Raw genomic sequence first — 27266 nt, 5'->3', positions numbered from 1 at the left:
CACTGGTAGTATTTTGTATGGAGCCTGTTATGTGACGTTCCCTTAAATTAGTTATTTCTGCTTAAAATGTCTGCACCAAACTAAGGGGGCATTTTTGTTAAATTGAGGGAATTTAAATGGAAGAATGCCTGACTAATTTTCTCTTCTGTTTCTTGACACCTTTTGATGCATAGTTGCACTAGCTGAGGTTTTTCTTGTGTAAATAGCAAAGCACTGTTGTAATTGGCTCTGGATAAGCCTTAAATGTAAACGTACAGATTGAAAAAGGGGGACTGTAAAGCTTAAGCTCAACAATGCAGGCCAAAACGCAAATAGACTGACCAATTGATCTGCTTCCATGAGTGACCACCGCTGTCTTAGTCGGCCCTAGTTGGTGCACAGTGTGAGCGCTGTCCTCGAGAGGGCACCAGCAGCAAGCACAGCGCTGCCTCTCCACCAGCGCAAGCGTTTAGTCCAGAAACCGCGTTTGACAAACATGGTCGTACGGGTTGCATCGTACTGAGGTTTATGTGTCGGAGGAACAGACTCTTTTAAGAAGACTTTCATTTGGATGGAGTGAACTGGAGGGACGCCAGGCTGTGCACAGTTGGATCCATCGGACTCGAACTGAAACGATTCTCTACTGATGCCTGAACAAAAACATGCCGCGATTACCCGGATGAGCTCCATAGGCGGCGGTGTTCCGGGAGTGTAGGACCCACCGACACAGACACGGCTCTGCGAGAAAGAACAAAAACTGGCGTTTATTTCACTCCAGGAAGACTGTTAGAGGATTGTACTGAGGCCGGACATGAAGTGATCCGAACGTCATTCGGCGTCCTTACGGTACGTGTCTTCGTTTTCCGTGAAATTGAAGCGCTATCCATTTGCTCGCTGGTTGGGCTGCTAACTTGGGAGCAGGCAGGCTAGCTAACCACTCCAAGACTGGTCGGTTTGCGTCGTTGACGAATAAAGCAAGAGGAAACCAGTTCAAACGCCAAAACCGACCTCTCCCACGCTTAATGTTTACCCAACCAGCTTGTCTCTCCTGCAGGAACTGATGGGGTTAGAGCTAGTGAGTGTAGGACTAGCTCGGCTGATGATACTCCACTGCCTGGATTCCTGATAGTTCAGTAGAAAAGCTGTCCCTCTCCTGATGCCAACTGTTACAGTAATGTGGGGTCGCGTCCAGGAAGCTGGCTGGAGCTAGCTAGTGCTAGCTAAATAGCCATTTTTTGTTTCCTCTTCGTGTTATCATGCTTCAGATATGTCGTCTTGCACTCATCCGGTTTGGTGTGTCAAGCCAGTCAGGTTAGATGAATGTTTACAGTTGCATTTTGTCAGTCGTTTATCATATAGCCCATCTGTTTGGTGTGAGTCGTGAGGTATAGGCTGTTTCTAGCCTCAGTGTTTTGTCAGACCCTCCCTCTGTTAAAAGCTTAACTGCATTGTGTGTACAAAGTTGGTAAAAACGTGTCTTACAACGCTGTATGGTACAAACAGCCTGAATAAATAGATAGAGCAGTTAACCTGCGGGTCTGCGGGCACTACTGTAGCTCGTCTCAGGGATGGGCCTGAAAGGACCCAACTGGGATATGTTTAGTAGGGTACTTGTGACAAAGTGATTACTCTCAGTTAGAAAACTGCACACATCGGTAAAAAGACTATATTAATGGAGACTGATGGAAATATTTCAATCAAATTTCCCCTCTTTCTTAGATCTAACTGCCTTCCCATGTCTGGATTTCATCACATAACAAATCACCAGTCAACACACTCGCCAAAACTGTAACTAAAGGGTTTTAGCCCACAGCCCACATTGATTTTTCTGTAGGCTTAGCCTAACACTGTACAAGGGTGCATTTTGCGGTCGGCTCTACAGCTGATGGTTTAGATTTGCTGTGGTGAATTCATACATTTGAAGGTAGGGCTGAGCGATCACAATATTTAAAGATATTTTTTTCACAATACAGTGAGTATCTTTGACTAAATACATCAGTAGAGACCGATTCCTAAAAAAACTTCTATTCAGAGACGCCTCCGTAGTGAGTGCAGTAATTTTATTAAACATCTGCTGCACTTCGTCTAATTACACTGTTTGTAATGAAACATGCGGTTGATCAGTGTTTATTAAGCTTAGAAAAGCACATTGTTTATCACAATAACATGATCAAAATTTTTTCATGATGCGATTAAATATCGTCATATTGCCCAGCTGTATTTAGAGGATTCATTTAAATGAATTAAACACTGAATTCTCTGGGGAAAAAAGGTTATAACCAGGTATCAAACTTGCTTGTCCAGGTGTGAGTTTCCCTGAACAATCCCAACGGTTGTCCTACGATCACTGATAAACAGCAGAATGAGTCTCTCACACTCAAAGCGAACATTGTCTTTGACATTATGCAGCTTTTGACATCATGAAACATGGCCCAGCCTTTTGACTGAGGCAGTTTGTGGGGTTTACCTGGATTAGAAGTTTTGTGCTTGTGTTTTCCTGTCCTGGGATGAATAGGCCCTCTTTGCAGTGCCAATGTTTTGGAAGATTTTTCAAGATTCATGCAAATAAAGAAAACTGATTTATCCACCAGGTAAAACCATGCAGTCAGCTGAATCTGTTCTCTTAGTTGGTTTGCCATTGAAATGACCCAAAGCTCACTGTGATTGGAGCCCTAGCTGAACCTTTTAAGAGTCTGAATAATACATGATCTCTCCCAGATTGAGTGTCTGTTGTCTTGTATGATCTGTGAGCCGTGTGGTGGTGCGCTGCATGGCTGCCTCATGGCAGGGCTTATTTACCAGTTCTGATCAATGGCTCTGAGAATAGCTCTGCATCACTGCCCACCAAGCTGACTAATGCCTGTGTTCTGCAGCCAGACGTAGAAAACCTAGACTCAGCTCAGGATTCTCCAGTTAATCTCAGTCTAGGTCTATGGTTCTTGCACAGTTGTAGTAGTCACTACTTCATGTCACATACATAAAAACGTAATTCCTAAAAGAGTCTTCATAAATGGATCTAAAAAGGCTGTAAATTATGAATTCGTAACTTGCCAAAGTGTGCCGTCCTAAAAAAGTGTGTATGACCTTGTAACACAATAATCATCAAGCAGGATGTAATTCCTAGGAAACTGGTCTAATTTCACTAATTTGCGTCACCTAAAACTCAAAGAAAGTGCACTGACATACAAGTGTGCTGCAGCTAAGGCCCTCGCCCGTTATTGTAATGGGGGAAATGGAATGGACAATACTGGGAAATGAGCTTGGATCCAAGGGTGATGGTCTAAAAATCTTCTGCCATGAATTATTAACAGAGAGCTTAATGTAGTGCACATGTTGGAGACATGATTGAATATTTAAATGGTATTAAATATGCATGGTCAACACTTGGTCACAAAAAATAAAATACATTATTACAGTTGTTGTACATCAGTTTGGTCCATTAGCACACCAGCAGATATCTGGTTAGATTGGTTCTCATTCTGGAAAAAAATCTCACCATGGATTTGTAGTCAGGTAAAGGCAGCATAGGAATTTGACAACATGTTTGTTAAACTATAGTCATGTGAAAAAGTTGGGACACCCCATGAAAACCGTTGTTAATATATTTAAACATATGGACCTTTGATCTTCATTTAAACAACATACAGAGATGGAGGTAACATAACTAAACCAATCAAAGTGGTTTAGTGGTTTTAAAAATCATTTGTAAACTGTAATCAATAAATAAATGTAATTAATTAATAATCTGTTTTTGCAGCAAGGGTGATGACATTTCAGGATTGTTGTTGATTGTTGTTTACTCATTTTGTGTTCTGCTGTTGGACTGACTTGCTAGGACGGTCTAACCTGGCCATGTTGGCAGTTGTTGCACATGTAAATTATTTTGCGAACAGTGGAACTGCTGATTTCTGATTGTTTTGGGAATTTCCCAGACTCATCTGCATCTACAGCCCTCTTCCTGAAGGCCTCAGAAAGCTCTTTGGATCTCACTATGGTCAGTTTTATGTGTTTTGCTACATTACCTCCATATCTAATACTACCTAAACATCTGTTATTGTTCAAGTGAAGATATATGTTTAATGTTGAAGCTTGTCATATATAAGTAAACATTAAAATAGACAAAGGTTTTCTCAAGGTGTGCTAACTTATTTACATGACTTTATGCTTGATGTTAATACACTTTTGCTACCTTGTGACTGCACTCCTCTCTACACCCTTGAACGTAAGCAACATTGTGTGTCTCAAAGCCATTTGTAGTTATGTAAAAAAAAATTCTTGAAGCAAGTTCACATTGGTGTTAGTTCATAAAACCGCTGCTCTTATATTCTATCGTTCTTTGCTTTGAGAAAGTCATAAGAAGAGAATTTTGTGGGGAGCAAAGTCTTTGCTCTTTCCTTTAATAATGGTCAATTCGGCTGAGCCAGAGCATTTTAAATAGAGCAAAATAACTTCAGACCTCTTTTAAGTAGCTTCTGAAGCCAGAGCCGGTCTACAAAGAAGCAACCCACTTCCTATTCACTCTATTGTGCTGAAACATTGCTGCAGTATGTTACAGCGAAGAGGTTTCTAACTCATTTGAGATAACGGGCCACGTTACTATGTCACACTTCATTGTCAAAGCGGACCAGACAATTTTATTGAAAAACCCGACATTGTGTCCATTTCTTTAAAAAGAGGCATGAAGTTGTTGCTCATTTGCACATTTTAGCATTTTTTAACATTACTGACTGACAGATGGCAATTTTCTGTGACTGATAAAAGACAACTGGACTGCTGACTAACAGTATCTATCAGCTCTACATATGGTGTAGAGCTGGAAGAGCAATAAAATAATTTGTCCCAATAGACCTGTTCATGAACATCGTCAATGCAGTTCTCTCATTGAATCAGAACTAATTCACTGTTTGGGAAAAGTCCCGCTTCTCGCCGAAATGGAGATTGTAATTGGTTCTGCTGTGGAGAAGTGGTTCTGTTTGGAAATCTGATAGTCCTGTCTTTAGATTTGCTTTTCATTAACAGCAACAATTAAGCATAAGTTGTTCTGTTTTCTCAAATCTGTCATTGTTGTTCAGAGTGCATATTGCCTTTATTAAGTTAACATTATGCTTATTATGCAAATTCGTATTGATGTGGATCATGTGGGGACTAATCACTTTAGTGATCAACGAGTGAAGTGAAATTAGGAAAATACCTTAAATTTATATTAGAAAAATATAAAATTACTTATGGTCATTGTTTTTAAACCCTCAAATTCTCCTCTAAAAGGGCAGATTTCCAGATTTTCGTATATCTTCTTAAATGTGCATTTAAAGGCACTTGCATATTAGATGATGTATGACCTAGAGTACTGTGTGATACTCAACACTAAACATGAAAACCTAAAGTCCAATTTGAGACATTCTTCATATTTCCTGTAAAAAAAAACAAAAAACAAACAGTGAATGTCCATTGAGTCTATAGATTTAGGATATTAACAGAAACATTGAGAAAAATTGCATTTGATGTGCTGGTTTGTTCGAAGACTCCAGACGGTTAATGTTAGGGGGAAAATATGTAGGAAGGAGGAAAAAAGAGCAGAGCAGGTGTTTCTTTCCAGCACATTATGTACACAACTGTGATTAAATGAATGTAATTATTGCATTTAGAGGTTGTGTGGACACACAGGATTTGTGGGTTGTATACTGATGGATAGGCTAATGCACATACAGACAGCACATCTAAGATTTAGGTGTTGCATTGGCTGCTTTCGGATTTATGGCAGTCTTTAAAAACATGATCATAATTCTTCAATTTTTCTGAACACAGGTCAGCTGCACCCCCTCCCCGGAGCACCAGTCATGATGTTCCAGCAGTGAGAGGCTGCCGTGTGGTTCCTGATACCCCCCCCCACCTCCCATGCCCGTACTCCCAGGCTGAGGTGCTCTTTCAGGGGCCTTTCTTGCTCCCTCAGTGCCCACAGCGATGGAGCACACACGGGAGAAGGAGGGCGAGCGGCCAGCTCGGAGCAGCAAGGCCGCTCCAGGACGCAGTGCACACTCGCGCCCTTCTGGGTCCTCTGGCGTGCTGATGGTTGGACCAAATTTCCGCGTGGGGAAGAAAATCGGATGTGGAAACTTTGGGGAGCTGAAGCTTGGTAAGTGTTATGTCTTTAAAGTCAAAGTAGAGTGTGATCGAATAAGAGTTTACCGTAGCCACAAACTCCTAAAGGGGATGTATCCGACATTTAAAACATGAATATAGCATAGAAGTTTTGGAGCAGATTAGTCGCAGTGCTAACAACCAGGCTCAGCAGGATTGGAGCAGGAGAGCCACAATGCTGACAGGCACAGCAGGCAGGCTCAGCAGAGTGGAGCAGGTTAGCCGCAATGCTAGCAGCCACTGGGTTGGAGCAGGTTAGGTGCGATGCTGACAGCTGGGCTTAACAGAGTTGGAACTGAATAGCCGCGGCAGCACAGAAATCAGGAATCGCACAAAATGGAGTAAATAGGCAGGACATGGGGAGAAGTGGCAGTCACCGAGTGATGCCAGCGTTCTCTCACCCTGAGATTTTTCACAGACTTGGTGAAGATGGGCTGAATTTGGTGCCTCCTTATCTAACTGCTCTGTTGTTTAGCAGCCGCTTTTTATGGTCTTCGCAACAGCATGCTGGAAACACAGACGGGAAGAGGGAGGCGTGACACAATGCAAAGCAAGACCTGCATTCACACATCTCTTTACAAACATGATTCTTTAAGGAACAAACACGGGGCCTCATTTACCAATTAAACGTATGAACGAAATTGTTATTAAAACCCACTTACACAGTTTTTGACATTTACCAATATCAACACAAACTATTATTATTCAAGCCCACATTGTAATATTAACAAATGAATGAATTTACCAGGAGCAAGCAGAGACGTGTGGTCATGTTCAGGTGCTAAAGATGTCATTGATGATCACTGACGTTCTCCTCCTTGTCCTGGCTGTTAACGTCTGTTCCAAGCCACGTGGATGCTCTTGAACAAACAGATTCTCTAATCTTGGGCTGTTAAAATGCATTCCAAGAAAAACGGCAGGGTACAGCACCACCTTGGAGCATGAATCTACCTGAAGTAGTCTTATAGAACACTGGTTGTGCTGCCACAGTGTATTTTAAAGGCGTAGCAGCAGGTGGTTTATTGAAATGCGCTATAATCATCATATGAGAAAATGTTCCCAGCTGAAGTATAGGCAGGATATTTGGACATACTGAATCACTATATACAGTTTTGTAACACTCAAGCAAATAATAACAGTAAGCTACGATTGCACCCAAGGTAAAGTTTTATCATCCCACAGTTCTGGGGCTGCACATGTGCACAGCCACTAAGTAGGACATAACGTTGAGTAACACATCTTAACAGAACACCTGCATTTACTTGGAACCCTCAGTTTGTCTAGTTCCATTTAGGTCTTAGCATGTGCTTGGTTGGAAATGTTTGAAAAGCCAGATATGGGTGTTTGTTTGGAGTTGTGGCACTGAGGAACACAGTAAAATGCCTTAAAGCTGGACTGTGTCATTTGTTTTGGTTTGTTTCGACTGTGAATAAAATTACCTGCTAACAGGAGATGAAGGAAATGTGTAAATGGTCCATTTTCAGACAAATCAGACAAAGACTTGTTGTTGGGACTTTTCTCAATAACAAGTTTAGGAAAATTCTTAGGGAGAAATTGGTGAATGGAGCTTATGGTTCTTCTATGGTATCGCTTTGAAGCACCCTCCAGCCTTTTATGTGTGAGTGCAGAAAGCCTGAAAGCTTGATGGCCTAGGATTTGTAGGAATGTAAGTGTTAAACCTGGCAGCACACACAGATCTGATCCTTGCCGTATGATGACATGATTAATTCTTTTACTAAGGAATAACCTCAGCTAGTTTAAATAGACTAAAAATTCAAAGATACCTCTAAGCTTAGACACTGCAAAATACAAGTCAATATGGAGACCATAATACTTGACACTACACTTTGCCCAAGTATTAGTAGTTTCTCAGAAGAGGTGGGTCTTGAGTCTGCGTTTGAAGACAGTGAGCGACTCTGCTGTTCGGACACCCAGGGGAAGTTCGTTCCACCACTTCGGTGGCAGGACAGAAAAAAAGTCTGGATGCTTGTCTTCCGTGGATCTTAAGGAATGGCGGGTCGAGCCGAACTGTACTAGAAACTTGAAGGGCTCTTGGTGCAGATCGGCTTTTGCCATTGCCTTCAAGTCGCAGCAAGCGTCAGTAAAAGGAGTCTGTAAAACACATTTTTGAGTAGAGTGAATAGAACAGTCTGAACGTAACTCATCAAACATGCATAACCTTGTAAATCTGTCATCCTGTGACATGATCTCCCTGTGTAGCCTGGCCTTGTTCTGCTTGCTGTGACCCGTAAATTGTGATTTCTCTGACTTTGGGAGATACTAGTACCATAAGCGATATTATTTTTGAGCTTAACACCTTATCTGGTGTGATTCATCATGGTGTCATCACATCAGTCTAGGAAGTGTAAGGAAGTGGTAGAAAGTACACTTTCATTTTTCTTTCTGTCTTTTTCTACACGGCATCTCTAATACCTCTCACACGTACAATGGTATTTATGAAAGGCATTTGGCAAATGCTAAATAAGTCAATGAACAGCATGAGTAAACATGTAATATAGGCTTTAAGAAAGTGATTCCCAGTCTCAGTCCTGGGGATTTAAAGTTCTGAATGTTTTAGTTTTCTCTAATCTGACTTTCCAGATTCACCTGATTCAGGTTCACTAGCTAGCCACTTTAAGCATCATTAACAAGGACCAGAATTGCTTTAATTATTCTTAAGCTTAGCATAGAAGAGACAATCTACAGCAAATCCAAGGAGCTATCACGGCACTGAATTACAACATATTAGATACAGAAAGTTATTTTAGGGCTATCATTAACCCAAAGCTTTTCAGGCCCTTAGTGATGACTAATTTTTTTCCCTCTGTTCTTTTTTTCCAGGTAAGAACCTTTACACCAATGAATATGTGGCAATAAAACTGGTAAGTAATGTCTGGAGAAATTCCTGATTTCTGAATAGTGCTTTTTATTATTATATGTGGTTTATAATCGGAAGTCTTGATGCTAATTCTTCGGAAGTGCAGAGGGCTTTAGACTGCAATAGTTGTCAGTACTACCATAAATGTGTTTGGCTATTTTTTTCATGAAGTGCTATTCATGACACCAAATCAGTGTGGTGATCTACATTGTTTTTGTTCAAATGCATTCATGTTTATGTTCGTTATTACATGTACAATCGAATCTATAAAAATGTATTCCTAGACAGGGATGCACTTCTGAAATGTTTGTGACGACCACTCTAACCTGTTCCCATGGGCAGCAACACAAAAAGCAAGATTGTTTACATTATGTGTTTGTTAAAATGCAACAAAAAATTAATTCATGTTGCCCACCAAGCTTGTTCAGCTGTGCAGTGATGTTCAATAAGATGTAATAGCTGGCTTCATGTGACCTCGGAGGAACCACATGCCAAACTTTTCAGCACTGGTAGCTTCTTGTGGGGCTTGTGTGTGTGTGTGTGTGGGGGGGGTATAAATAAATAATGAAATAAATGTTGTGTTTAAACTCCAACTTTCCCCGGTCATAGGTGTTATATTATAAATATTTAAATATAATAAATAATGATAATTAAGATAATGTCTGATTTGTATTTCACCCTGGTCACCCTGGCCAACACCAGCAACTGCCATTTTGTGTGTTTTTTATGGACCTGATGTGTCTCACAGCTAATGGTGTAATGAATTGCCCCCACATTTCGGGGTGCACACACATTAATTGCCAGGATTTACCATAACAGTGTACAATACACTTTTACCACCTTAACTTTTTACAGTAATAAGAGAGAGGAAGCGAGAGATCAGAAATAATGATCTGATGAAACCGAAACAGAACAAAGTTTTGTGATTCGTTACAGCACTACTCACAGGAGAAGCTCATGTCAAGTTTGGTCAGGTTCTGCTAGCTAGATCTAGAGAGGATGATGGCTGTGGTGTTGCCAGGAAATAAACTTATGACACTGGGGTCAGTGATTAGACTAGACTATTGTGCCTCTTAGCAGTCTCATGGGAGTCCTTGTAAGAACTTCAAGGGACTGCATGGACATGTATGCATAGTGATGTGCTAAAATAACATGACAAATAATGTGTCATGTTACAAAAATGACTGAATGAAAGAATCTTTTCTGAAATCTCTTAAGTGTAATGTTAATGCTGCTTCTCTTTGTTATTGTACAGGAGCCTGTGAAGTCGAGGGCACCACAGCTACATTTGGAGTACCGGTTCTATAAAACTCTGGGCAGCACAGGTAACCAATGTCTATTTCCCACTCTGGCCAATGATCTCACTTCTTTTTTTATATATACATTTATTTTAAGGCTTATTACAGTATGTATCAAGTGCATGTTCATTGTTAACTCTTATGGGGCCTTTTACACCTGGCATGAACATGTGCTTCTCAGGATCGGATCACATTGAGATTTTTGTTGTCCACATGAAAAGTCAGGTGTAAACACCCCCAAGACACATCTCTCATGGTCTTACTGGTATATGAGAGCAGTATTACAGAGTTTGGTCCCTTGCAGTTTAAATAGTCCTTCTCATTTTCTGATAAAGCCGTCTGTTGTTCCACTGCGTTATCCACATACAAATCGCATGTTAATGCCAGGTGTAAGCGGGCCCATGGATGCCTTAATGGGAAAACCTATATATAAACCTATTGAATGTAATTTGAGTGTTCAGCTCTAGTCAGTTTCTCACAGGTCAGCACTTCATAAGTGAGTATTTTTGTAGCAGTAATGTGGCTTACTCATTCCCTGGCTCTTAAGTGTGTGTGTGTGAGTTTTATTTATTTATTTGTCTTTTTTTTTTGGGGGGGGGTGTTATACCTGCATCTTCCTGTTATTTGAAGGTTATTTGTATTTGTGCTTTGGGCTGTATCTCTTAGTTAGATGTAGCCTAGTGGTTATTCCTGAGCGGTGGGTACCATTTTAGGTCATCAGTGGGAGATTTCATCTCTGTGCATATAGACTTAAACAGGAAGTTTGGTCGAGCACAGGAAGTTTAGCTTAATGCTGCGGCTTTGCTGTGAAGTGCAGCTGTGTGTGTGTGTGTTTCTGTGAAAGATACCATAATATTGATTAGTTCATTCGTTTTTGGTATTTTCCTTATACAATTTGTTATCATTGTAGAACTACATGTATAGTAATACCAAGGTATTACAGTATGCATGTATGCCGTGCGTGATCTATAAACACAGTGGCATGAAATTGTTTGGGCGCCTCTGGACAGAATTTGTGTTACTGTAAATTGTTGCAGATGCACTGATCTCCTAAAGGCATAAAGTTGACAGTGAACTATTCTTTTCAAAAAAGAAAAAGCGCACCATTGAAAAGCTCTCCGACCTTAATGACTTTGTTAGGGCTATGAATTGCTCACAGTCATCGCTAAAGAAGGCCAGGAGCTTTGTAAATATTCCTTAAACTCTGTCCAAATTCACAGCTCTTCTAAGCACCTGCCTTGCACTGCAACATGTATAAATGTATGTCCACAAAGCAGGAGAAGACTATGCTTGTTAAGGTAGCTATTTCCTTATGTCATCCATTTATGTATTTTAGCAGTAGCAGTTTATAGGAATGGTTGAAGTCCAGTTGCAGTCTGGAAGACCAAGAAAACGTTGGGTTGGAACTGCTTGTAGGATTGCTAAACCAAAACAGAAATATCTAGCAGGCTCTGGAGTGGTGGTGCACAAATGTGACCGGTCATGAAGAGGCTCCAAAAGTAAACCTTTTCTGTGTCATCACCACATAATTCAGCATCAGTTTTCAAAGGGACATATGAACAAGATCGCGACAGAACCTCAAACTCAGCAATGGATGACCTCGCTAGGTACAAGCTGAAGGTTTTTGCCATGGCCCTTACGGTTCCTGACCTGAACATCATTGCTCTGTAGAGAGGCCTCAGAACAGCAGTGCATGCAAACTGAAAACTGTGTAAAAGTCCCCCATCATCTGCTCACCTAACTGTTCCCAGTAACAGATGTTTTGACCAGGAGTGCCAAAACCTTTGTGTGCCTATGTATGTGTGTACTGGATGTAGGTATGTGTTTGGTTATTCACCTATACCCAGCCCAGTCTCCGCTGAACTTGTTTGTCAATTGCATGTGAAGCGCTGTGCAGCATTTCTCTACTGAATCAAGACAGATCAGTACGGCTACTTTGATGGAGTAGGGTAGACTTGTGTCTGTGTGCATCATGCGTGCTCTCTTTCTCCCCCTCTTCCTCACTAACTCTATTAAAATGGATGAACAGTCCTGTGTGTTGGATAGTATACATTTAAGCACTTCCCTGATATGGGTGTTGAACTGTCACGCACGCTCATGTCTCTCTCCCACACAGACACACAAACACTTCCTTATTAACAGTCCATTGCATTAATCCTTATGTTGTGGTAGTGCTATGTAGATTTTTTTAAAGGAATAGTATTAAATTAATGTTTTTTATATTAAGTTTTGATTAATGATTTATAAATAATATTATATTTATATAATATATATTTTTTTTTTTGGAATAATAATGATTTAAAATCAGGGGCGCAACCCATGTAGTCAGCTCATCCCACAAATACATGTTCCTTACAAATGTGTGAGGGAAATGAACAGGCTACCAACACAAATTTGTATATGTATGTGTGTATATATATATATATATATATATATATATATATATATATATATATACACAACTTTGATTTTATATAACTTTTAAACATTCAGGTAATTATTTGAGTTGAATTATTTGAATATTCTATATTAGCCCATTACCTTTACCAAAGAACCCCTGAAGAAGGCATTTTAAGGCTGTAGTTTAAGTAGCCTCATTTTTTTTCTTGCAAGAGTTTGGAAGATTTGATGTAGGCGGACTCTCTCACACAAACATATGCAAGCGCACACATACACACACACACACACACACACACAAACTAATCAGCCAGTGAAATCATTGATGTAATTTAGTAAAGCTTACATGTCAGGAATCATCTCTAATTTAGGAACATTAATTCTAGGAATGTGTGTCAGTCAAGATTTAGCTGGAGGACTTGGAAGATAAAATGTTGCCGATTTGTTGAAGTTTGGTGTGGGACGAGTTACATAATTCAGTTTTTTTTTTTCCAAAAGCCTACATGCTGTGCTTATGATTCATGCAGAACCTGGTGAACTCTCTGAGATGATTAATGTTGGTAATGATGGAGTTTACTGACACCATGATTGTGATTTGGTGATGTATAAAACAATAAGTCAGCATTTCAGAGTAGTTAGATTGAGTGTGCATTTGTAAAGAAATGATCTGATGGATGCTTTAAAAGCAGGAGAAGTTGGGATATTCCATTGTTGCCCAACAGAGAGTGGAACACCCACTCTGGGTCCCTCCAGACATGTCTCACTCTCATTAAAGAGACTGATTCTCTTTGGGACATTAAGAGCTTCTAGGACGGAGGTTCCGTTTGTGTTATCTGTTGGGACCCTGTAGGTACAACACGTGGGCTTGAACAAATCTTTTCCTTCTGGCGTCTACCCTCACTGCAGATAATACAAGATCAGTGTTTCAGTGTCAGTGTTATGTGCTTGCTTTTCTGTGCTGTGCCATCTGTTCAGTGCAGTTGTGGCATCTGTAATAATGTACACAAACAAGCTGACAGACCTTGAACATGGCGTGAATTGATAAAAGGTATTCACATTGGTCATTCGTTTTTATTTAATTGTGTATGGATTTGTAATCTGCTTTCAGTGGCTGTTATGGTTGGGTGATATGATGAAAATATTAAATCACCATACTTGAGAACATGTTTATGATATTTTGACTCATGGATAAAATGCAGTAATATGATTAATTTTGTTCTTTTAATGAAAAAAAAAATGTCAGTATCTTACATGACGATAAATCCACTAGGGGTGTAACCGTACGTGTATTTATACCAAAAAGTCGTACAGTCGTACGGAGAACAGTGTGCTAAGATTAATGAACATAATGCGGAACCAAATTACTGTGTTACATTCCAACCAAATCAAGAGCAAGTTGTACCCGGAAAATGATTTAGCCTTGTGTTAGCAGTATGCACACTCACACACGTGAGATGACAGGAGAAACACCAAAAGCTTGAGCCCGCGAGCGGCCGTGCTTGTAGCGCATCATTGTGAAAGTCTCGTGTTGCAGCGTGTCGTGAGCTCCCTGCAGTTAGACCGATGTCAAAAATAACCCTGTTTGTCTGCAGTTACTGGTTTCTTCCCAGTAAAGCTCCAGTGAAATTCTGACCGTAAGGGAGATCAGAGCAGCTTACTGGCCCAGGGGGCTTTGTGATATTAAGATCATCTTAAATAGTAGAGGAAGTGTTTCATGTGATGCGCCCTCTACCATTTAATTTGTATTATCTTTAGTGTGTCTTTAGAGGTAAATACAGCCCTGTAGCTGACAACACAGGTGGGAACAAAACAAAACATGGTGATATTTTACCAAACTGTACTCCAAAAACCAAATGGTTCGGTTTTCACCTTGTTTTGCACCTAACCGTTCAGATTGAGTTTGATACAACAGGGACGCCCCCTTGCCATGACGGTTTGGTACAAATACATGTTCTAAGCTACCATTACACCCCTAGTTCATACTGAAGATTACAGCTTGAATCTGAATCACAGCTGCATGGATCACATCTAAGTACAGCACAAATAAGGGTCACCTGGGAACTGGTGGCAAAAAAGAACTCCTGCCTTAAGCTGTAAGCAACAGGCCATGTTAAGCTTAGCTCAAGCTGATTGGTGTCTGTAAATGGAACAATGGACAAAATTAATAAATGCAAGAAATCTAGGTTAGTTTTATGTGATGTCCAAACCTTGGTGTGAGCCGAACTGTAACTTTTGTGTCCTGTTACACCCCTTGTATTTACAGTATCCTTAGTAATCCTGAATATCATGAAGAAAATAAATTGTCATACTGCCCACCTCCATATCCTACACATAGCCCCTTTTCAGCTTCAGGGTTATAATATGGAAGATGTAACCCAGCAAAGCTTAGTGAGTAGCATCAGAGCTTTTTTTCTGGGTTTTACAAGTGGCGTGTTGTGTTGGCAGTGCTCCATGACACCCACTTGATGGATGGATAGATTACATTATTTATATTAATGCCGGCTGTTGTAATCCGGAAGATGTTCTATACGGGTTGCTTAAATTAATGGTTGTCCTTTGTTGTATGTGTGTGTCTGTGCGCGTGTCTGTGTGTGTGTATATGTGTTTGTTTGGGCGTGGAGTGCTAAGACACAGCCGTGTTTATGTTCACACTTAATTCCTCCAGCCTGCATTAAAAAACAGAAGGTGATCTCCACTGCACACATAAATATGACTGAGAGCGTGTCCAGTATAATTCACAGAAACCTCTCTCTGGACTACTCTGAATTATGCCCCGTCATTCAATAGCACTCAATTGCATTCAAAATCATAAACCATATAGACAGCTGGTTTATTCATTAGGATTCCCCACTGTCTAGTTCTGCAGCAGTAGCTGTTTTTCCCCACTAAAGGGTTTAAAAGAAAATGTCATTTTTATGAGTGCTAACCCTTTTAACAGCACGTGTTAACATGACCTTCTTCAGTAACATGATACTTTTGACATGCCACAGTAGTGTAGAGTACAGCAGCTGCGTAATACTGGAGCAGGTCTAAAGGGAGCTAACAGCAGTGCCAACACCAGTGCTTTTTTTTTTTACAGCTGTGAGAAAAAGTAAGTGAACCGTTTGGAAGTACCTGGATTTCGGATACTAATTTCTTGGTCTGATCATTATTGAAGTCACTATTATAGACAGACACAGTTTAACTACCCTAGTAAAACACACAGACACACAAAAGGCATCTGTGGCAGCAAAGCAGCTTCAAACCATGCTTCCCACAGATATGATGAGGTTTTGGTGTTGGTGGGCAATGTTCTCATTATTCCAAACATAGCATTGTACATTTGTGCTAAAACGTTCTACTTTTGTCTTGGGCAAATATATTAAGTTGTAGCAGACTATAAAAACACTGGGAATCTCACACTTCCCACTGACCCTCCATGCATCTCCATAATATGGCTTCTGAAATCTTCTGAAAGTTGTTTGCATCAAGGCATGGCTCTCACTAACGTGAAGGAGCAGATTAGTTACCAGGCTTTGTGGTCCAAACCTGTAAACCCCCCACTTTTAAGCTCATCATCTTAGTTGGAACACCTTTTTCCAGTTAGCTCTTGGAGAAGTCATTAACACTGTGCGTGTTATTAGTTGGATTGTGTTTGTCTGTAATCGTGACTTTAGATAATCAGGCCACATCTTAAATGTAATCGGTGCAGCAATCTTACTTTTTCTTGCGGCTGTAGTTGTGCCCAGGATTTAGGCTACCATTTAGGAAACTATTACCCTAGCAAATCGTTTTGTCAAGCAAGTAGAGGAGAATGAGGTTCAGTCAAGCATACCGTGTGAGAATAAGCCCCAGAGTACGGAAGCTTTCTTCATGTTTTAAAAATACTATAGCTATATTACAGCCACCAAGAGCGCGATCAAACACAAGTGGGAATTCTGTGACTTCTACACATAGTGATCTCGAGGAACATGTGTATGATTGCTGTCAGAATAGCAGGTGACGATCATTTCTGGTCCTGGTATAATATAAAACTATTTAAAAGTGTGGTTATAAAACAGTGGTTTTAAACCGTTCCCCAGAAACCCCCACACTGTCTATATTTTTCCTAATCCCTCTGTATTGCTAGTTGAGTAGGAGAATCTAATACAACAGGATTTCCATCCTAGAGAACAATTTAACCAAACAAAGAGCCATCATCCAGCTGGAACCTTGAGTTATGATGTTTTGTATATACACATATACATGCAATGCTTTACACATCCTTTACAAAGGACCTTGAGTATGTACTGTATGTATAGTGATAGTTGTTTTAATAAAGTTCTTAAGGAAGCTTAGTCCTTTTTCTAAACTGGGCCAGTCACTCAATTAAGTGTTCCTAAATTAAATCCATATTGGAGTTCCATACCAAAATTTTTTAGCTAAATTGGTAATTAAAAGATAACACACACACACACACACACACACTCTCTCTCTTTCTCTCTCTTCATTAGTGGAGGGGTTGCCGCAGGTCTACTACTTTGGCCCTTGTGGAAAGTATAACGCAATGGTTCTGGAGCTGCTAGGTCCCAGTCTGGAGGACTTGTTTGACCTGTGCGACCGAACGTTCTCCTTGAAGACTGTCCTCATGATCGCCATTCAGCTGGTGAATATACTGTATTTGCCTTACATTGACATCCAACTTATCAGATAAAAATATGTACTGTGTATAATGAAAAGTATTGATATTTTTATCCCATATTGCACATGGCTAGCGTACACCCACTGTTATAGCGCTGCTTAAAACAGAGAGCTGAGAGAAGAGGAGAGAGCTGACCAATGCCCACAGTTTAACTGTAGATTGACAATGCTATAGAACATCCAACCTCTCTCAGCTGATTGATAGTTAGCTGACTAGTTGAATAAGGGTGAATGAGTGTGTGGTCCATAGGACTGGAAATGAAAACCTTATTGGATTTCCTGTAAAGACAATAGGCAAGATTCATAAAATCAACTGTGATTTTATGAAAAGGACCCAAATATCAAGCTAGACGTTTTGCGTGCTGCAGCACCGTTACTGCCAGCTTTTATAAATCTGGCCCCAGGTCTTATCCTGTGGTCCAGTTTGCCTCAATTACTGAATGAGATTCAGAATTGGATCACAGTATCCTCTACCTTGCTAATTTATTTGCACAGGCCTCATTCAGACTGTTGGGTAATATCCTCTGGGTTGTTTTTGTGTGTAGATAAGTCGGATGGAATATGTCCACTCAAAAAACCTCATCTACCGGGATGTCAAGCCAGAGAACTTCCTCATCGGTCGTCAAGGCAGTAAAAAGGAGCACATCATCCACATCATTGACTTTGGACTGGCGAAGGAGTACATCGACCCAGAGACGAAAAAACACATACCTTACAGAGAACACAAGAGCCTGACTGGCACAGCTCGCTATATGTCCATCAACACACACTTGGGAAAAGGTGTGTGTGTGTGTGTGTGTGTGTGTGTGTGTGTGTGTGTGTGTATATATATTTAGACACACACACAGAAAGGCCCACCTTGAAAGAGGGTCAAAATGAAAGATTTCCGTAGCTTACCCTAACTATAGGCTTACTTTGATCATCCTCAGTAATAAACATTTCCTGGCTTTTTTGACGTTTTTCCAGAGCAAAGTCGGCGGGACGACCTAGAAGCACTTGGTCACATGTTCATGTACTTCCTAAGGGGTAGTCTGCCATGGCAGGGTCTGAAGGTGAGGGTGGCTCATCACACTGATTTTCAGCTCATTAGGTCTTTGGGGTTTCTTTTTGTTGCTGTTTTTTTGGTGTTTAGCCATTTTAGCAGGAAAATATAAAAAAAAAAATAGAATCTGTTTAAATCTGACAGTTTCTTTCTGCCTCGTCCAACAGGCTGACACACTGAAAGAGCGTTACCAGAAAATCGGAGACACCAAACGGAACACTCCCATTGAGGTTCTCTGTGAGAACTTCCCAGGTATGATCTTTTTTTTACATTAATATTTAAGTACACCTTATTTCTTTTGTGTAAATAAATGCATTAACTTATAATTAATATTGCTATTATTAGTAAATTGTTTTGTGGGAACAGCTACAAAATATCTTCACACTGCATTGTTACTTCCACAGAAACTGTTAGCATGTAGTAAGCTTACAGTGTTCACATTTCAAAATTTTAACAATTGCTAATGTCATATTGTAGTACCAGTAATATATCACTTATAGATTATACTTTTTGTGATCTATCTTTTCTGTGCCTCTGAAGAGGAGATGGCTACATACCTGCGCTATGTCCGACGGTTAGATTTTTTTGAGAAGCCTGATTACGAATATCTGAGGACTCTCTTCACTGAACTTTTTGAGAGGAAAGGATATACGTTTGACTACACATATGACTGGGTCGGCAGACAAATAGTGAGTATTAAATCTTAGGGTTAATTTTGCATTTTGTCGCTGTTGCACATAAACCTTGCATCTCCTTTTTTGTTATTTTTACACTTTTGTCATAATTTGACATAATCTGACCGTTGTCATGTAGATTGACTTCCACTGAAAGTTAAGAAGGGCATATGAGATTTTTGCATGACGGTGACCATTTTAATAAAAAATGATGAGGATTGGCGTTTTGGGCAATTAAGTAATTACATCATAGCTTATCTTAGTTGGGTATGGTGATCTTGGGAACATTTCATGGCTTTGAATTTCTGTTTGTGTCTCTCCCAGCCAACGCCAGTTGGGGCAGTTCCTGTGGATTCAGGAGCCTCTGCCATCACTAGAGACACTCATACCAACAGAGAAAGACCTTCACAACATCAACCACTGCGTAACCAGGTACACTGCTCAGTTTTAGTCCGCGATTGACTCTGTTAACAGCAGTGGTTTCTCGAATGAGTGATGAATTGAAAAGACAGAATGGTTTAACTGTATGCAGCATTGTAGTTTAGGCAGTTACCTTCTTGTTTGTTAGGGGTATTAAATAGATGATGATAGGTGATGATGAGAGAGTGAGACAAAGAGCAGTGAAATCATAAGGACAGCCCTGGAGAGAGAAATTAATTTCCATCCTGGAGAAGCTCCAGCACCCACCCACCCCCCCCCCCCCCCCCCATCCACCCACCCACCACCTCCTTCCTCTAGCAGCCGTACTGCATACTGATTGGCGAGGCTGTCCATGCCTCACTCTGATTGGCTAAGCTGGAGTGGTGCTACTCTGTCTGTCCTGTGGCTGGTCTGGCTGATCTCAGACTGCTTCTAAACTACTGACATCACCCAGCGCTACACCTTGGCCTGCATCTCAGTGTGCTGACCCAGAATCAGCTACACCTCTGACTGTACTGATCTTCGTCACTATGGGATGTACAAGTGTAAACTGATCCCTATTTAGAGAGCGAAAAGAAGAGGAGAAGGAGAAAATGGAAATAGAAGGAGGGACAAGGAGAGGTGATGGGTGAAAGGGAAAGACTGGGGAGACAAATGAAACAGTGCTCTTGGCTGGTAGGGAGGTCGGGTTGTTGTTTTCATCCATCACTGTTAGCAGCCGCCCTCCGCCTCCATGTGCCTCATGCGTGCATGTCACCAGCAGAAGGACACTCTGTCCAAATAGACAAAGACTCCCATTTAAAATAACCTGCAGTACTCTGCCCAGTCCAGTCGCAGCCTTGGAATATGCTAATTATCACAAGAACAGATGGATGGATTATGTGCTGTTCTGGGTTGACTGTAAAAGACAGAGTCACTGGAGCGGTTCCTGGGATCTTGGACTGAGAGAACGGCTGAAAGATGGATGTGTCATGCTGAGTATTAGCCCTCGCATCGTCATACGTTTTTGGTGCTCATGAGCTCTCTTGCAAGCAGAATAGACACGTGCCACTAGTGTTTGCAGCCACATGTTCTTTTTCAAGTCAGTTGGAGTCATTTTAACTTTCCTGTTCTTCTTTTTTTCATTTTGTTTTGTTTTGGGTGTCGTTTGTCACTCCCCCTACCTTTTGTCTCATAACCATGTTGCATCTGCCACATGACTAACACCGCTCTGCCTTGCCTCTGTCCCCCATGTTGGTTCGTTTGTGCTCTGTGTGTGCGATGCATGGCCGCCTGCCTCTGCCCCTTTTTCTCTCTATCTTTTGCTCGTCCTTTCTCCCACCGACTCGCCCCACCCCCTGCTGCTGGTGCTTTTGCGTGGGGTAGACGGCCAGCTCGGAGCACAGGGGAGCGTGGGATGTGCAGCCTCACCGGCAGACCAACCTGTCATACCTGAGCTCGTATCTGGCTGCTGATCGGCATGGGGGCTCCGCACAGGTACAGCGAGGACCTGGAAACACACAGGCCCTCACCTCACCTCTCCTCTGCCACACCACAGCGCCTCACACGCTTTTCCCGTTGCACAAACGCAGCATTTTTGTTATACGCTCTTTATTTTTTTCCTCATCTTGGCCCCCAGCTAACGGTAGACTTTGTTTTATTCAGCCTGCTCATGAATGCACAGTGCTGTTATACATGAGATGGCTTTAAGTGGCTTTTTTAGTGCAAAGGTGCTCACTGTTTATTAAAGGAATAGTTTAATGAAAAATCATGTTTACACTATTTTTCCCATTAACTTGCAACAGCTAACATGCTCGTGTGAGCTCTGAGTGGGGTTGTACATGTGTTGTTACTGGGACCCAGTTGGGCTTTATAAATGGGATTTATTGTTACAGCCCAGCTTAGTCTCAGATGGGTCCCATCTAGGCCAGGAATGCAGTGTAAACCTCACATGGGCCCATTTTTAACCCCTCCTGATCCCATTACTGATCCTAGTGGTGGACAATCATAAGTGGGGCTAACATGGAACCCACAGAATCTTTCTGGTACCCAGTTGGGCTAACCATACAGTTCCACATGGGCATGTTATCTGGGTAAATGTGTTTGATCTTCATAGACATGTTGGGTGTCCAGAATTTGCTCCTGAGTCATTCCACACGATCTTATCGAAGGCATGTTTTGTCATGTCCTAGACTTTTATGGAAAATCCAGATTCAAGGTCCAGGTTTGAAGATCTCCCGTCTTGGAAGACTGACTAAATTTAGGTTATGGCAAAACCAGTGAAAACCAGTAACCAGTGTTTTTCAACTTTCCGAACTATTCCTTTATGTGATGCATCCATTTATGAATCATTTATTAGAGTTTTATTTTATTTTTATTTTAGTTTTATGTTTTATGTTATGTTATATTTGATTATATTATGTGCTCTTCAGAGGGCAGTAATAAGAGAGAACAATACCAATAAACTTTTCATAATCTTGTGAATTTCTCTTTTCTGATTGTCTTTTTTTGTGTTGCAGGTGGTCAGCTCAACCAATGGGGAACTAAATGCAGACGACCCTTTAGCAGCTCACTCCAATGCACCAATAACAACACAAGCAGAAGTGGAAGTGGTGGATGAGGCTAAGTATGTTGTTGTTTTTTCTCTTCCTTATGTCGGTGTTGTAAAATTGTCGAGGTCAGAGTCACCCCTCTTGCTTTCACAGGGTCTAGATGTTTCTTATTCGTCCCATTCATATTGTCTACACATACCTTGCCCTCTTGCCTTGTGTGTATGTATGTGTGTGTGTGTGTGTGTGTGTGTGTGTGTGTGCGTGATACATTTCTTATCACCTCTGTCCTCTGTGCTACACTGTTGCATGTCCTGTCACGCCACCTATTTGTGTGGATAGTATTAATCTCTATCTCTCTCTCTACGCTTTCTGTAGCTGCGTGAAAATGCTCAACTTGTGGTGAGTTTCTCTCTCTCCTGTACTCATCCCACTACAGGGACGGGCAGGCAGGATAAACTCTAGTTCTGACCCAGGGCCTAGTTTCCCAAAAGAATCTTAGTGTTAGGAATCTTCACCATTCTTAACTGGTAATGATAGTGTTTAGTGTGATGTTTGCTCCACCATCTAAGAATCATTGTGCTCAGATACCTTCAGGAAACCCAGCCTAGTTCAGACTGTATCATCAGAGGGAGGCTGGCTGGGCATGTACTGTATGAGCTTTGTACTGTAGACTCATTTCAGTAGCTGACTGTAATTTTCAGAGGCTTTTACAGGTGTTCAAAAACACTATTTGTTCTAAATGTTACCAACAACATCTAATGGAAAACAGTTTACACTAATATATTAATGAATTGTAATAATAAAAGAATTGACTACTTCAGGGCGTACTGTAATCTGGCGTTGTAGTAGGTGTCTGCTTTTATGGCAGGTCACTAGCTCTATGCTGGTTGATGTAGAGGCAGTAGACTCGTTCCTCGGGGCTCAGAAGTCGTCTGACGTATCACTCTGTCTTAGATCTCTCTTCGCAGCATGTCTGTACATCTTCTTGTTCTCGGCCATGTCGTTGTCCTGTGGTCTATGTTTTGCACTTAATATGGTTCTTGTCAAACCCCCACAAACCCATTGACATCTTGTCTTGTTACAATGGCTGTGCTTGTGTGAGATCTGTGGACTGAAGTGGGTTCAGTGTGTGGATTCCCCTAATAGCTTGTGTTCTGATCTCCTTTTCCTCCTCAGGTGTTGCTGCTTCTTCAAACGCAAGAGGAAGAAGAATTCTCCCAGGCACAAATGAGCCGAAATAATCCTTATCTCCACTGCACTGCTGATGTGAGCCTCTCCAGGGAACGCCACTCACGGCTGGGACCTAAAAGGCCGAAACAAACACACCATGGTTTAAAGCCCTAGACCGGCTCCTTAACAGTCCAGAGGCACTTCCTGGGCATGACTGTGTCTCCCACCTTGCACTCTTGTATTCTGCCTTTCATTCAGATTTTTTTTTAGTTGTTGTTGTTTTTGTGGCGGTCTGTCCTAATGAAGAGCCAGTCAATAGAGGACCATCTCGCTGTATTTCTCCTGCAGGGTCTCATTTAGCTATGGACATTTTGGCAGGATGTCTGGTCCCCCCCCCAAAAAAAGAAACCATTGAAATGGCTCAAGGCCTTCTCTTCCTTTCTGTCTGGCCTTTTTCTTCCCATTTTTTGACCCATTCCTCCCACTTTAGTCAAAGAGGGAATTCATCACCTGGTGGTACCTAGACCCCACAGCACAATATGCTCACACTCCAGTGCACAGGTTTGTTTCTACTGCAGTGCAGTCTGAATATAAATGTCTAGTCCATGTACTCCTTCATTCTTTCAAGACCAAACGTCAGCAATACCAACACGTGCACAGTGGTGTCACCACAAAATAAACCCTCATTTTGAATCATTCAGGGGCACAGTAGGAATAGCGTTTTAACCCTCCCCATCCACAACCCCACTTCATGACAATCACAGTTAGGGGAGTGTGTTACAGTGGGCAGAAACCGCATTGCATGTTCAAGTGCAATACATACCTTGTCTGTATGTAGAAGTGTACGCAGTTCTGAAGGAATTGGGCATAGAGGACTAACCTGCGAAAGGATTTTGTCCTCGGCCCTTAAGATCAAAGGCTGAAAGATTACTCCATATATTAAAGTATTTATCCTGAAGGTATTCGTGGCATGTGAGATGTTTGATTAGATAACCAAAAGCCATATTTCATGAAACTGTGTATTTAATCGTATTGTAGTTTGCATGATCTTCCCCATGGCTTCCCCCCTCCCCCACTACGTTTACAGCAGGTGTACAGAGAATGCAATTCAGTACCACTAAGTTTTAGCTCGAGACTGCATAGCACATTTGCTAACTGCTGCAATTTAGGATCTCTCAGCTGCCGAGTGTGCGATACCTTTTCCCGGAGCACTCTCAATGTTCTCGCACTTTTCAGTCAATCTTCCTTTTCATGTGTTGATTGTTCCCCCACAGACAACTCCCAGCTAATTGTCTTTTTTTACGGGGGGTTTTCTGTGTACGTGAGTGTGATTGTACAGTAAGGAGATTGGAGTTGCTCTCTCTCTCATCACTTCAGGCCTCTGCTCTTGTGTCCCCTGCTGGCCGTACTGTGTAATGCCTTAACTAGACTGACTCTACAGAGCTGCACTCACACCAGCCATTTTAGCTGGGTAAAGAACCCAGTCTGATACCTGCATCACATAGATAACTCCTTAAAGTTCCTTTTGGACCAGCCCCTATCCTAACTATATATATGTATGTATGTATGTATGTATATTTTGAGAAAGCCTTCAGACTAGTAATCTCTGGCAACACCCTATGAACAAAACAAATCTTAGTGTTGAAGTGTGATTTATCGTTGTGGACACAGGGATAAGATCTACAGAAGACTGCCACAGAGACAGGACATGGATAACATGAATATATGAATGGTGTTTATGATTATTGCATCTTCTCAGACTCAGATGTGTATATGCTGGTTGTAATGAGAAGAAAGCTAAGACTTAACATTGAATGCATCACGCTCTGTTGTTCTGCATCTTTCTGAATCTTCCGTTTCTGCTTTGGTCCTCAAACCACTAGCTTTGATGTGTTGGCGTGAATGTGAGTTTCTCCATGTATAAGCAGCCGCCTGTCTATAGCATTAATTCTACTGCATCACTTTTCTACTCTTAAGACGTTTGTTTTTGTTGTTTTTTAATGTTTTGCCTGTTTTGCTTTTACATATTGATTAACACTTGCAGTCTAAAAGATGGAAATGTACTTTTTTTCCAAATATTTTGCCTTGAAACAAAACCAACTTTTATTTTGTATTTTAATGAACCATGCCTCAAAGGAGAGTTGTGTTATGATGTGATCCGTGCACGTATGCTGCCTTCAAGCGTACACGTTGACTTTATTTGTGAGTTTTATTGATGATTTTGAATGTTTGTGTGATTTTCTTTCAGTTTGTTTGGAAACACTATGATCTCAGTGGCGCCTCCTGGTGGGGTGGATGACCGAGTCTTGGCTGGATTTTATGCTTCTCTCGTAAATTGTATAGGGTAAAACTGTGCGTGCATTTATTTGTGTTTCTGTTTGTTTTGCTTTTGCTTTAAATTATGAAGCTTTTGTTGTTGTTGATGATGTTTAAATTGGACACTGACTGAACCAGTCTTGAAATGTACTTGAGTTTAAAATGCACTTGTCCTTGTTTCACCTGGGCCCGTCTGCGTGATGAATCCTAGAGTAGTTGATCTACGATCAGATTACCTCTGTTACTGTTAATCCAAGGCAACAGCATGCTTGAAACCGAAACGTTCAGAATCGGCCACTGTACACTGAGCTGCTTTGTGTGAAAACGAGCCCCTGGGCACTGTATACATGATGCAGAAGTGCGAATGAGAAGACTTTCACATTGTCCCTTTCTCACTTGTACCTATTCGATATTCAAGGATTCAGGTATAACTCAGCTTTTAGCTTCATTATTTGACTGGTTTGATTTCTAGAAACTTTAATCTCATTTAATTGAATTCTTCTTTTCTCTGTTGGGGAACATGGTGGTTTAGCAAGGAGGCTCTCAGGAGCATCGTAGAAAAATGATGGGGTATTTTCTGTCAATACATCTTTTCCTGCTGTGCCAGTGGTACCAGCACCGTTCCACATCCGTCAGGATTTGTGCAGTCAATGAGTTCATGTTTTTATTTTTTAACTCATTTAATCAGGGAGAATGCACTGAGATGATGTGCTCATACACAGACATGCCCTGGGGTAGTGGTAACAGGAGGTTAGTTGCAGATGTTCCTTTCTTTAAACCACTGCTATTTATGACGAAAGAAACTTGTGCTTGAAAAAAGAAAGGTCACAGTTAAAGAGACCATCAGCCATCAACATTCCACTCCACAGTGCTAAAACTGATCAGCTGGTTTCCTGCTCACAGATTAAACCTCATCTGAACAGAGTACTACATGGACTGCTCAAGAACTAAGATTGCTTGTTTTGCATCTGAGAAAGCTGATCCTGTGAGATGAGTAAAAAGTGACGATGTGAGGAATGCATTCCATTATTTCCCACTGTTTCGCAGCCTGTAGTGTGGTGGACTGTGGTCTGATAAAAATGCTCAGACATCAGTCATGTCTTTTGAACTGCAGAATATGATTTCTTTCCTGTTGTAAATTATGTAAAATATTTAATTGTTTGATGGTCTTATGGTCAAAATTAAGTCTATTTCAGGCTTAATTTTTTTTTTGTTTGTTTGTTTTGGGGTTTTTTTGGGCGCCTTTCTGTTCTTAAACTGTGTAAAGCAAACCTGTATAAAGCTATAAAAGCAGTTGTCTGGTATTGGTCTGATTACAGTTTCAGAGTTACAGGTTCTATCCTAAAGGGTCATTTTTCCAGACACCGTTTCAGCTTAGCCCTGGACTGTATGACACAGTCATCAGGGAGGTTTGGAGTACTGGGCTTAACCTGTGTCTGGAAAAATCAGGCCCTAAGATGTACTATTAATAGGCCTATTATTGTGTTAAAATATTGAATGTCACATCCAAAATGTATCTTAACGCTTTAACTGTGCTTAAGGGCTCCAGTTGTGAAGAACCCATACGTTTTTTCAGATTTTGGAACGTTTCTGTTGCAGACAGCCAGGCTGACCTTGTGTGCAATGGCTGCTGTTCAGAGGCACCGTGTGAACAGCCACACGCAACCTCGCTGAAAACTCACTTTTTATTCCTTACACCCAAAGGGGGAAGCTCAAGTTTGGACCCTTTTTTATGTCAAATAAAAAAAGTCTCTCTTAACCTTC

At 41.1% G+C, this 27266-nt stretch overlaps 2 protein-coding genes across 6 annotated transcripts in view; both read left to right on the top strand.

The window, feature by feature from the left end:
- Window positions 1-27266, top strand: part of LOC140548993 (small ribosomal subunit protein eS17) — a 351034-nt gene that overhangs the window by 317845 nt on the left and 5923 nt on the right. The window lies entirely within an intron of this gene.
- Window positions 399-27266, top strand: LOC140548943 (casein kinase I-like). Of its 5 annotated transcripts, XM_072672125.1 has the most exons (15): window positions 399-825; window positions 3912-3973; window positions 5785-6112; window positions 8959-8999; window positions 10251-10320; window positions 17163-17314; window positions 17895-18129; window positions 18316-18401; window positions 18559-18643; window positions 18932-19080; window positions 19390-19497; window positions 20851-20961; window positions 21984-22090; window positions 22392-22415; window positions 23193-27266. In XM_072672125.1, exons 3-15 carry the CDS (start codon window positions 5941-5943, stop codon window positions 23245-23247), a joined length of 1395 nt encoding a protein of 464 aa, XP_072528226.1. In that variant the 5' UTR covers window positions 399-825; window positions 3912-3973; window positions 5785-5940; the 3' UTR covers window positions 23248-27266. The 5 variants fall into 5 exon arrangements, with proteins under 5 accessions (XP_072528226.1, XP_072528223.1, XP_072528243.1 ...); XM_072672122.1 differs by lacking the exon at window positions 3912-3973; XM_072672142.1 differs by lacking the exons at window positions 3912-3973; window positions 20851-20961.

Source organism: Salminus brasiliensis, chromosome 2 (genome assembly GCF_030463535.1).
Source record: "Salminus brasiliensis chromosome 2, fSalBra1.hap2, whole genome shotgun sequence".
In the NCBI taxonomy this organism is placed as follows: domain Eukaryota; kingdom Metazoa; phylum Chordata; class Actinopteri; order Characiformes; family Bryconidae; genus Salminus; species Salminus brasiliensis.
This window is presented reverse-complemented; position numbering and strand designations above follow the sequence as displayed.

Excerpts from the sequence above, each read along its gene's own strand:
- LOC140548943 (XM_072672122.1), top strand. The coding sequence starts at position 5,941 with ATGGAGCACACACGGGAGAAGGAGGGCGAGCGGCCAGCTCGGAGCAGC. Across the intron at positions 18,130-18,315 it reads CAACACACACTTGGGAAAAG|AGCAAAGTCGGCGGGACGAC; the intron begins GTGTGTGTGTGT and ends ACGTTTTTCCAG. Across the intron at positions 18,402-18,558 it reads TGCCATGGCAGGGTCTGAAG|GCTGACACACTGAAAGAGCG; the intron begins GTGAGGGTGGCT and ends CTCGTCCAACAG.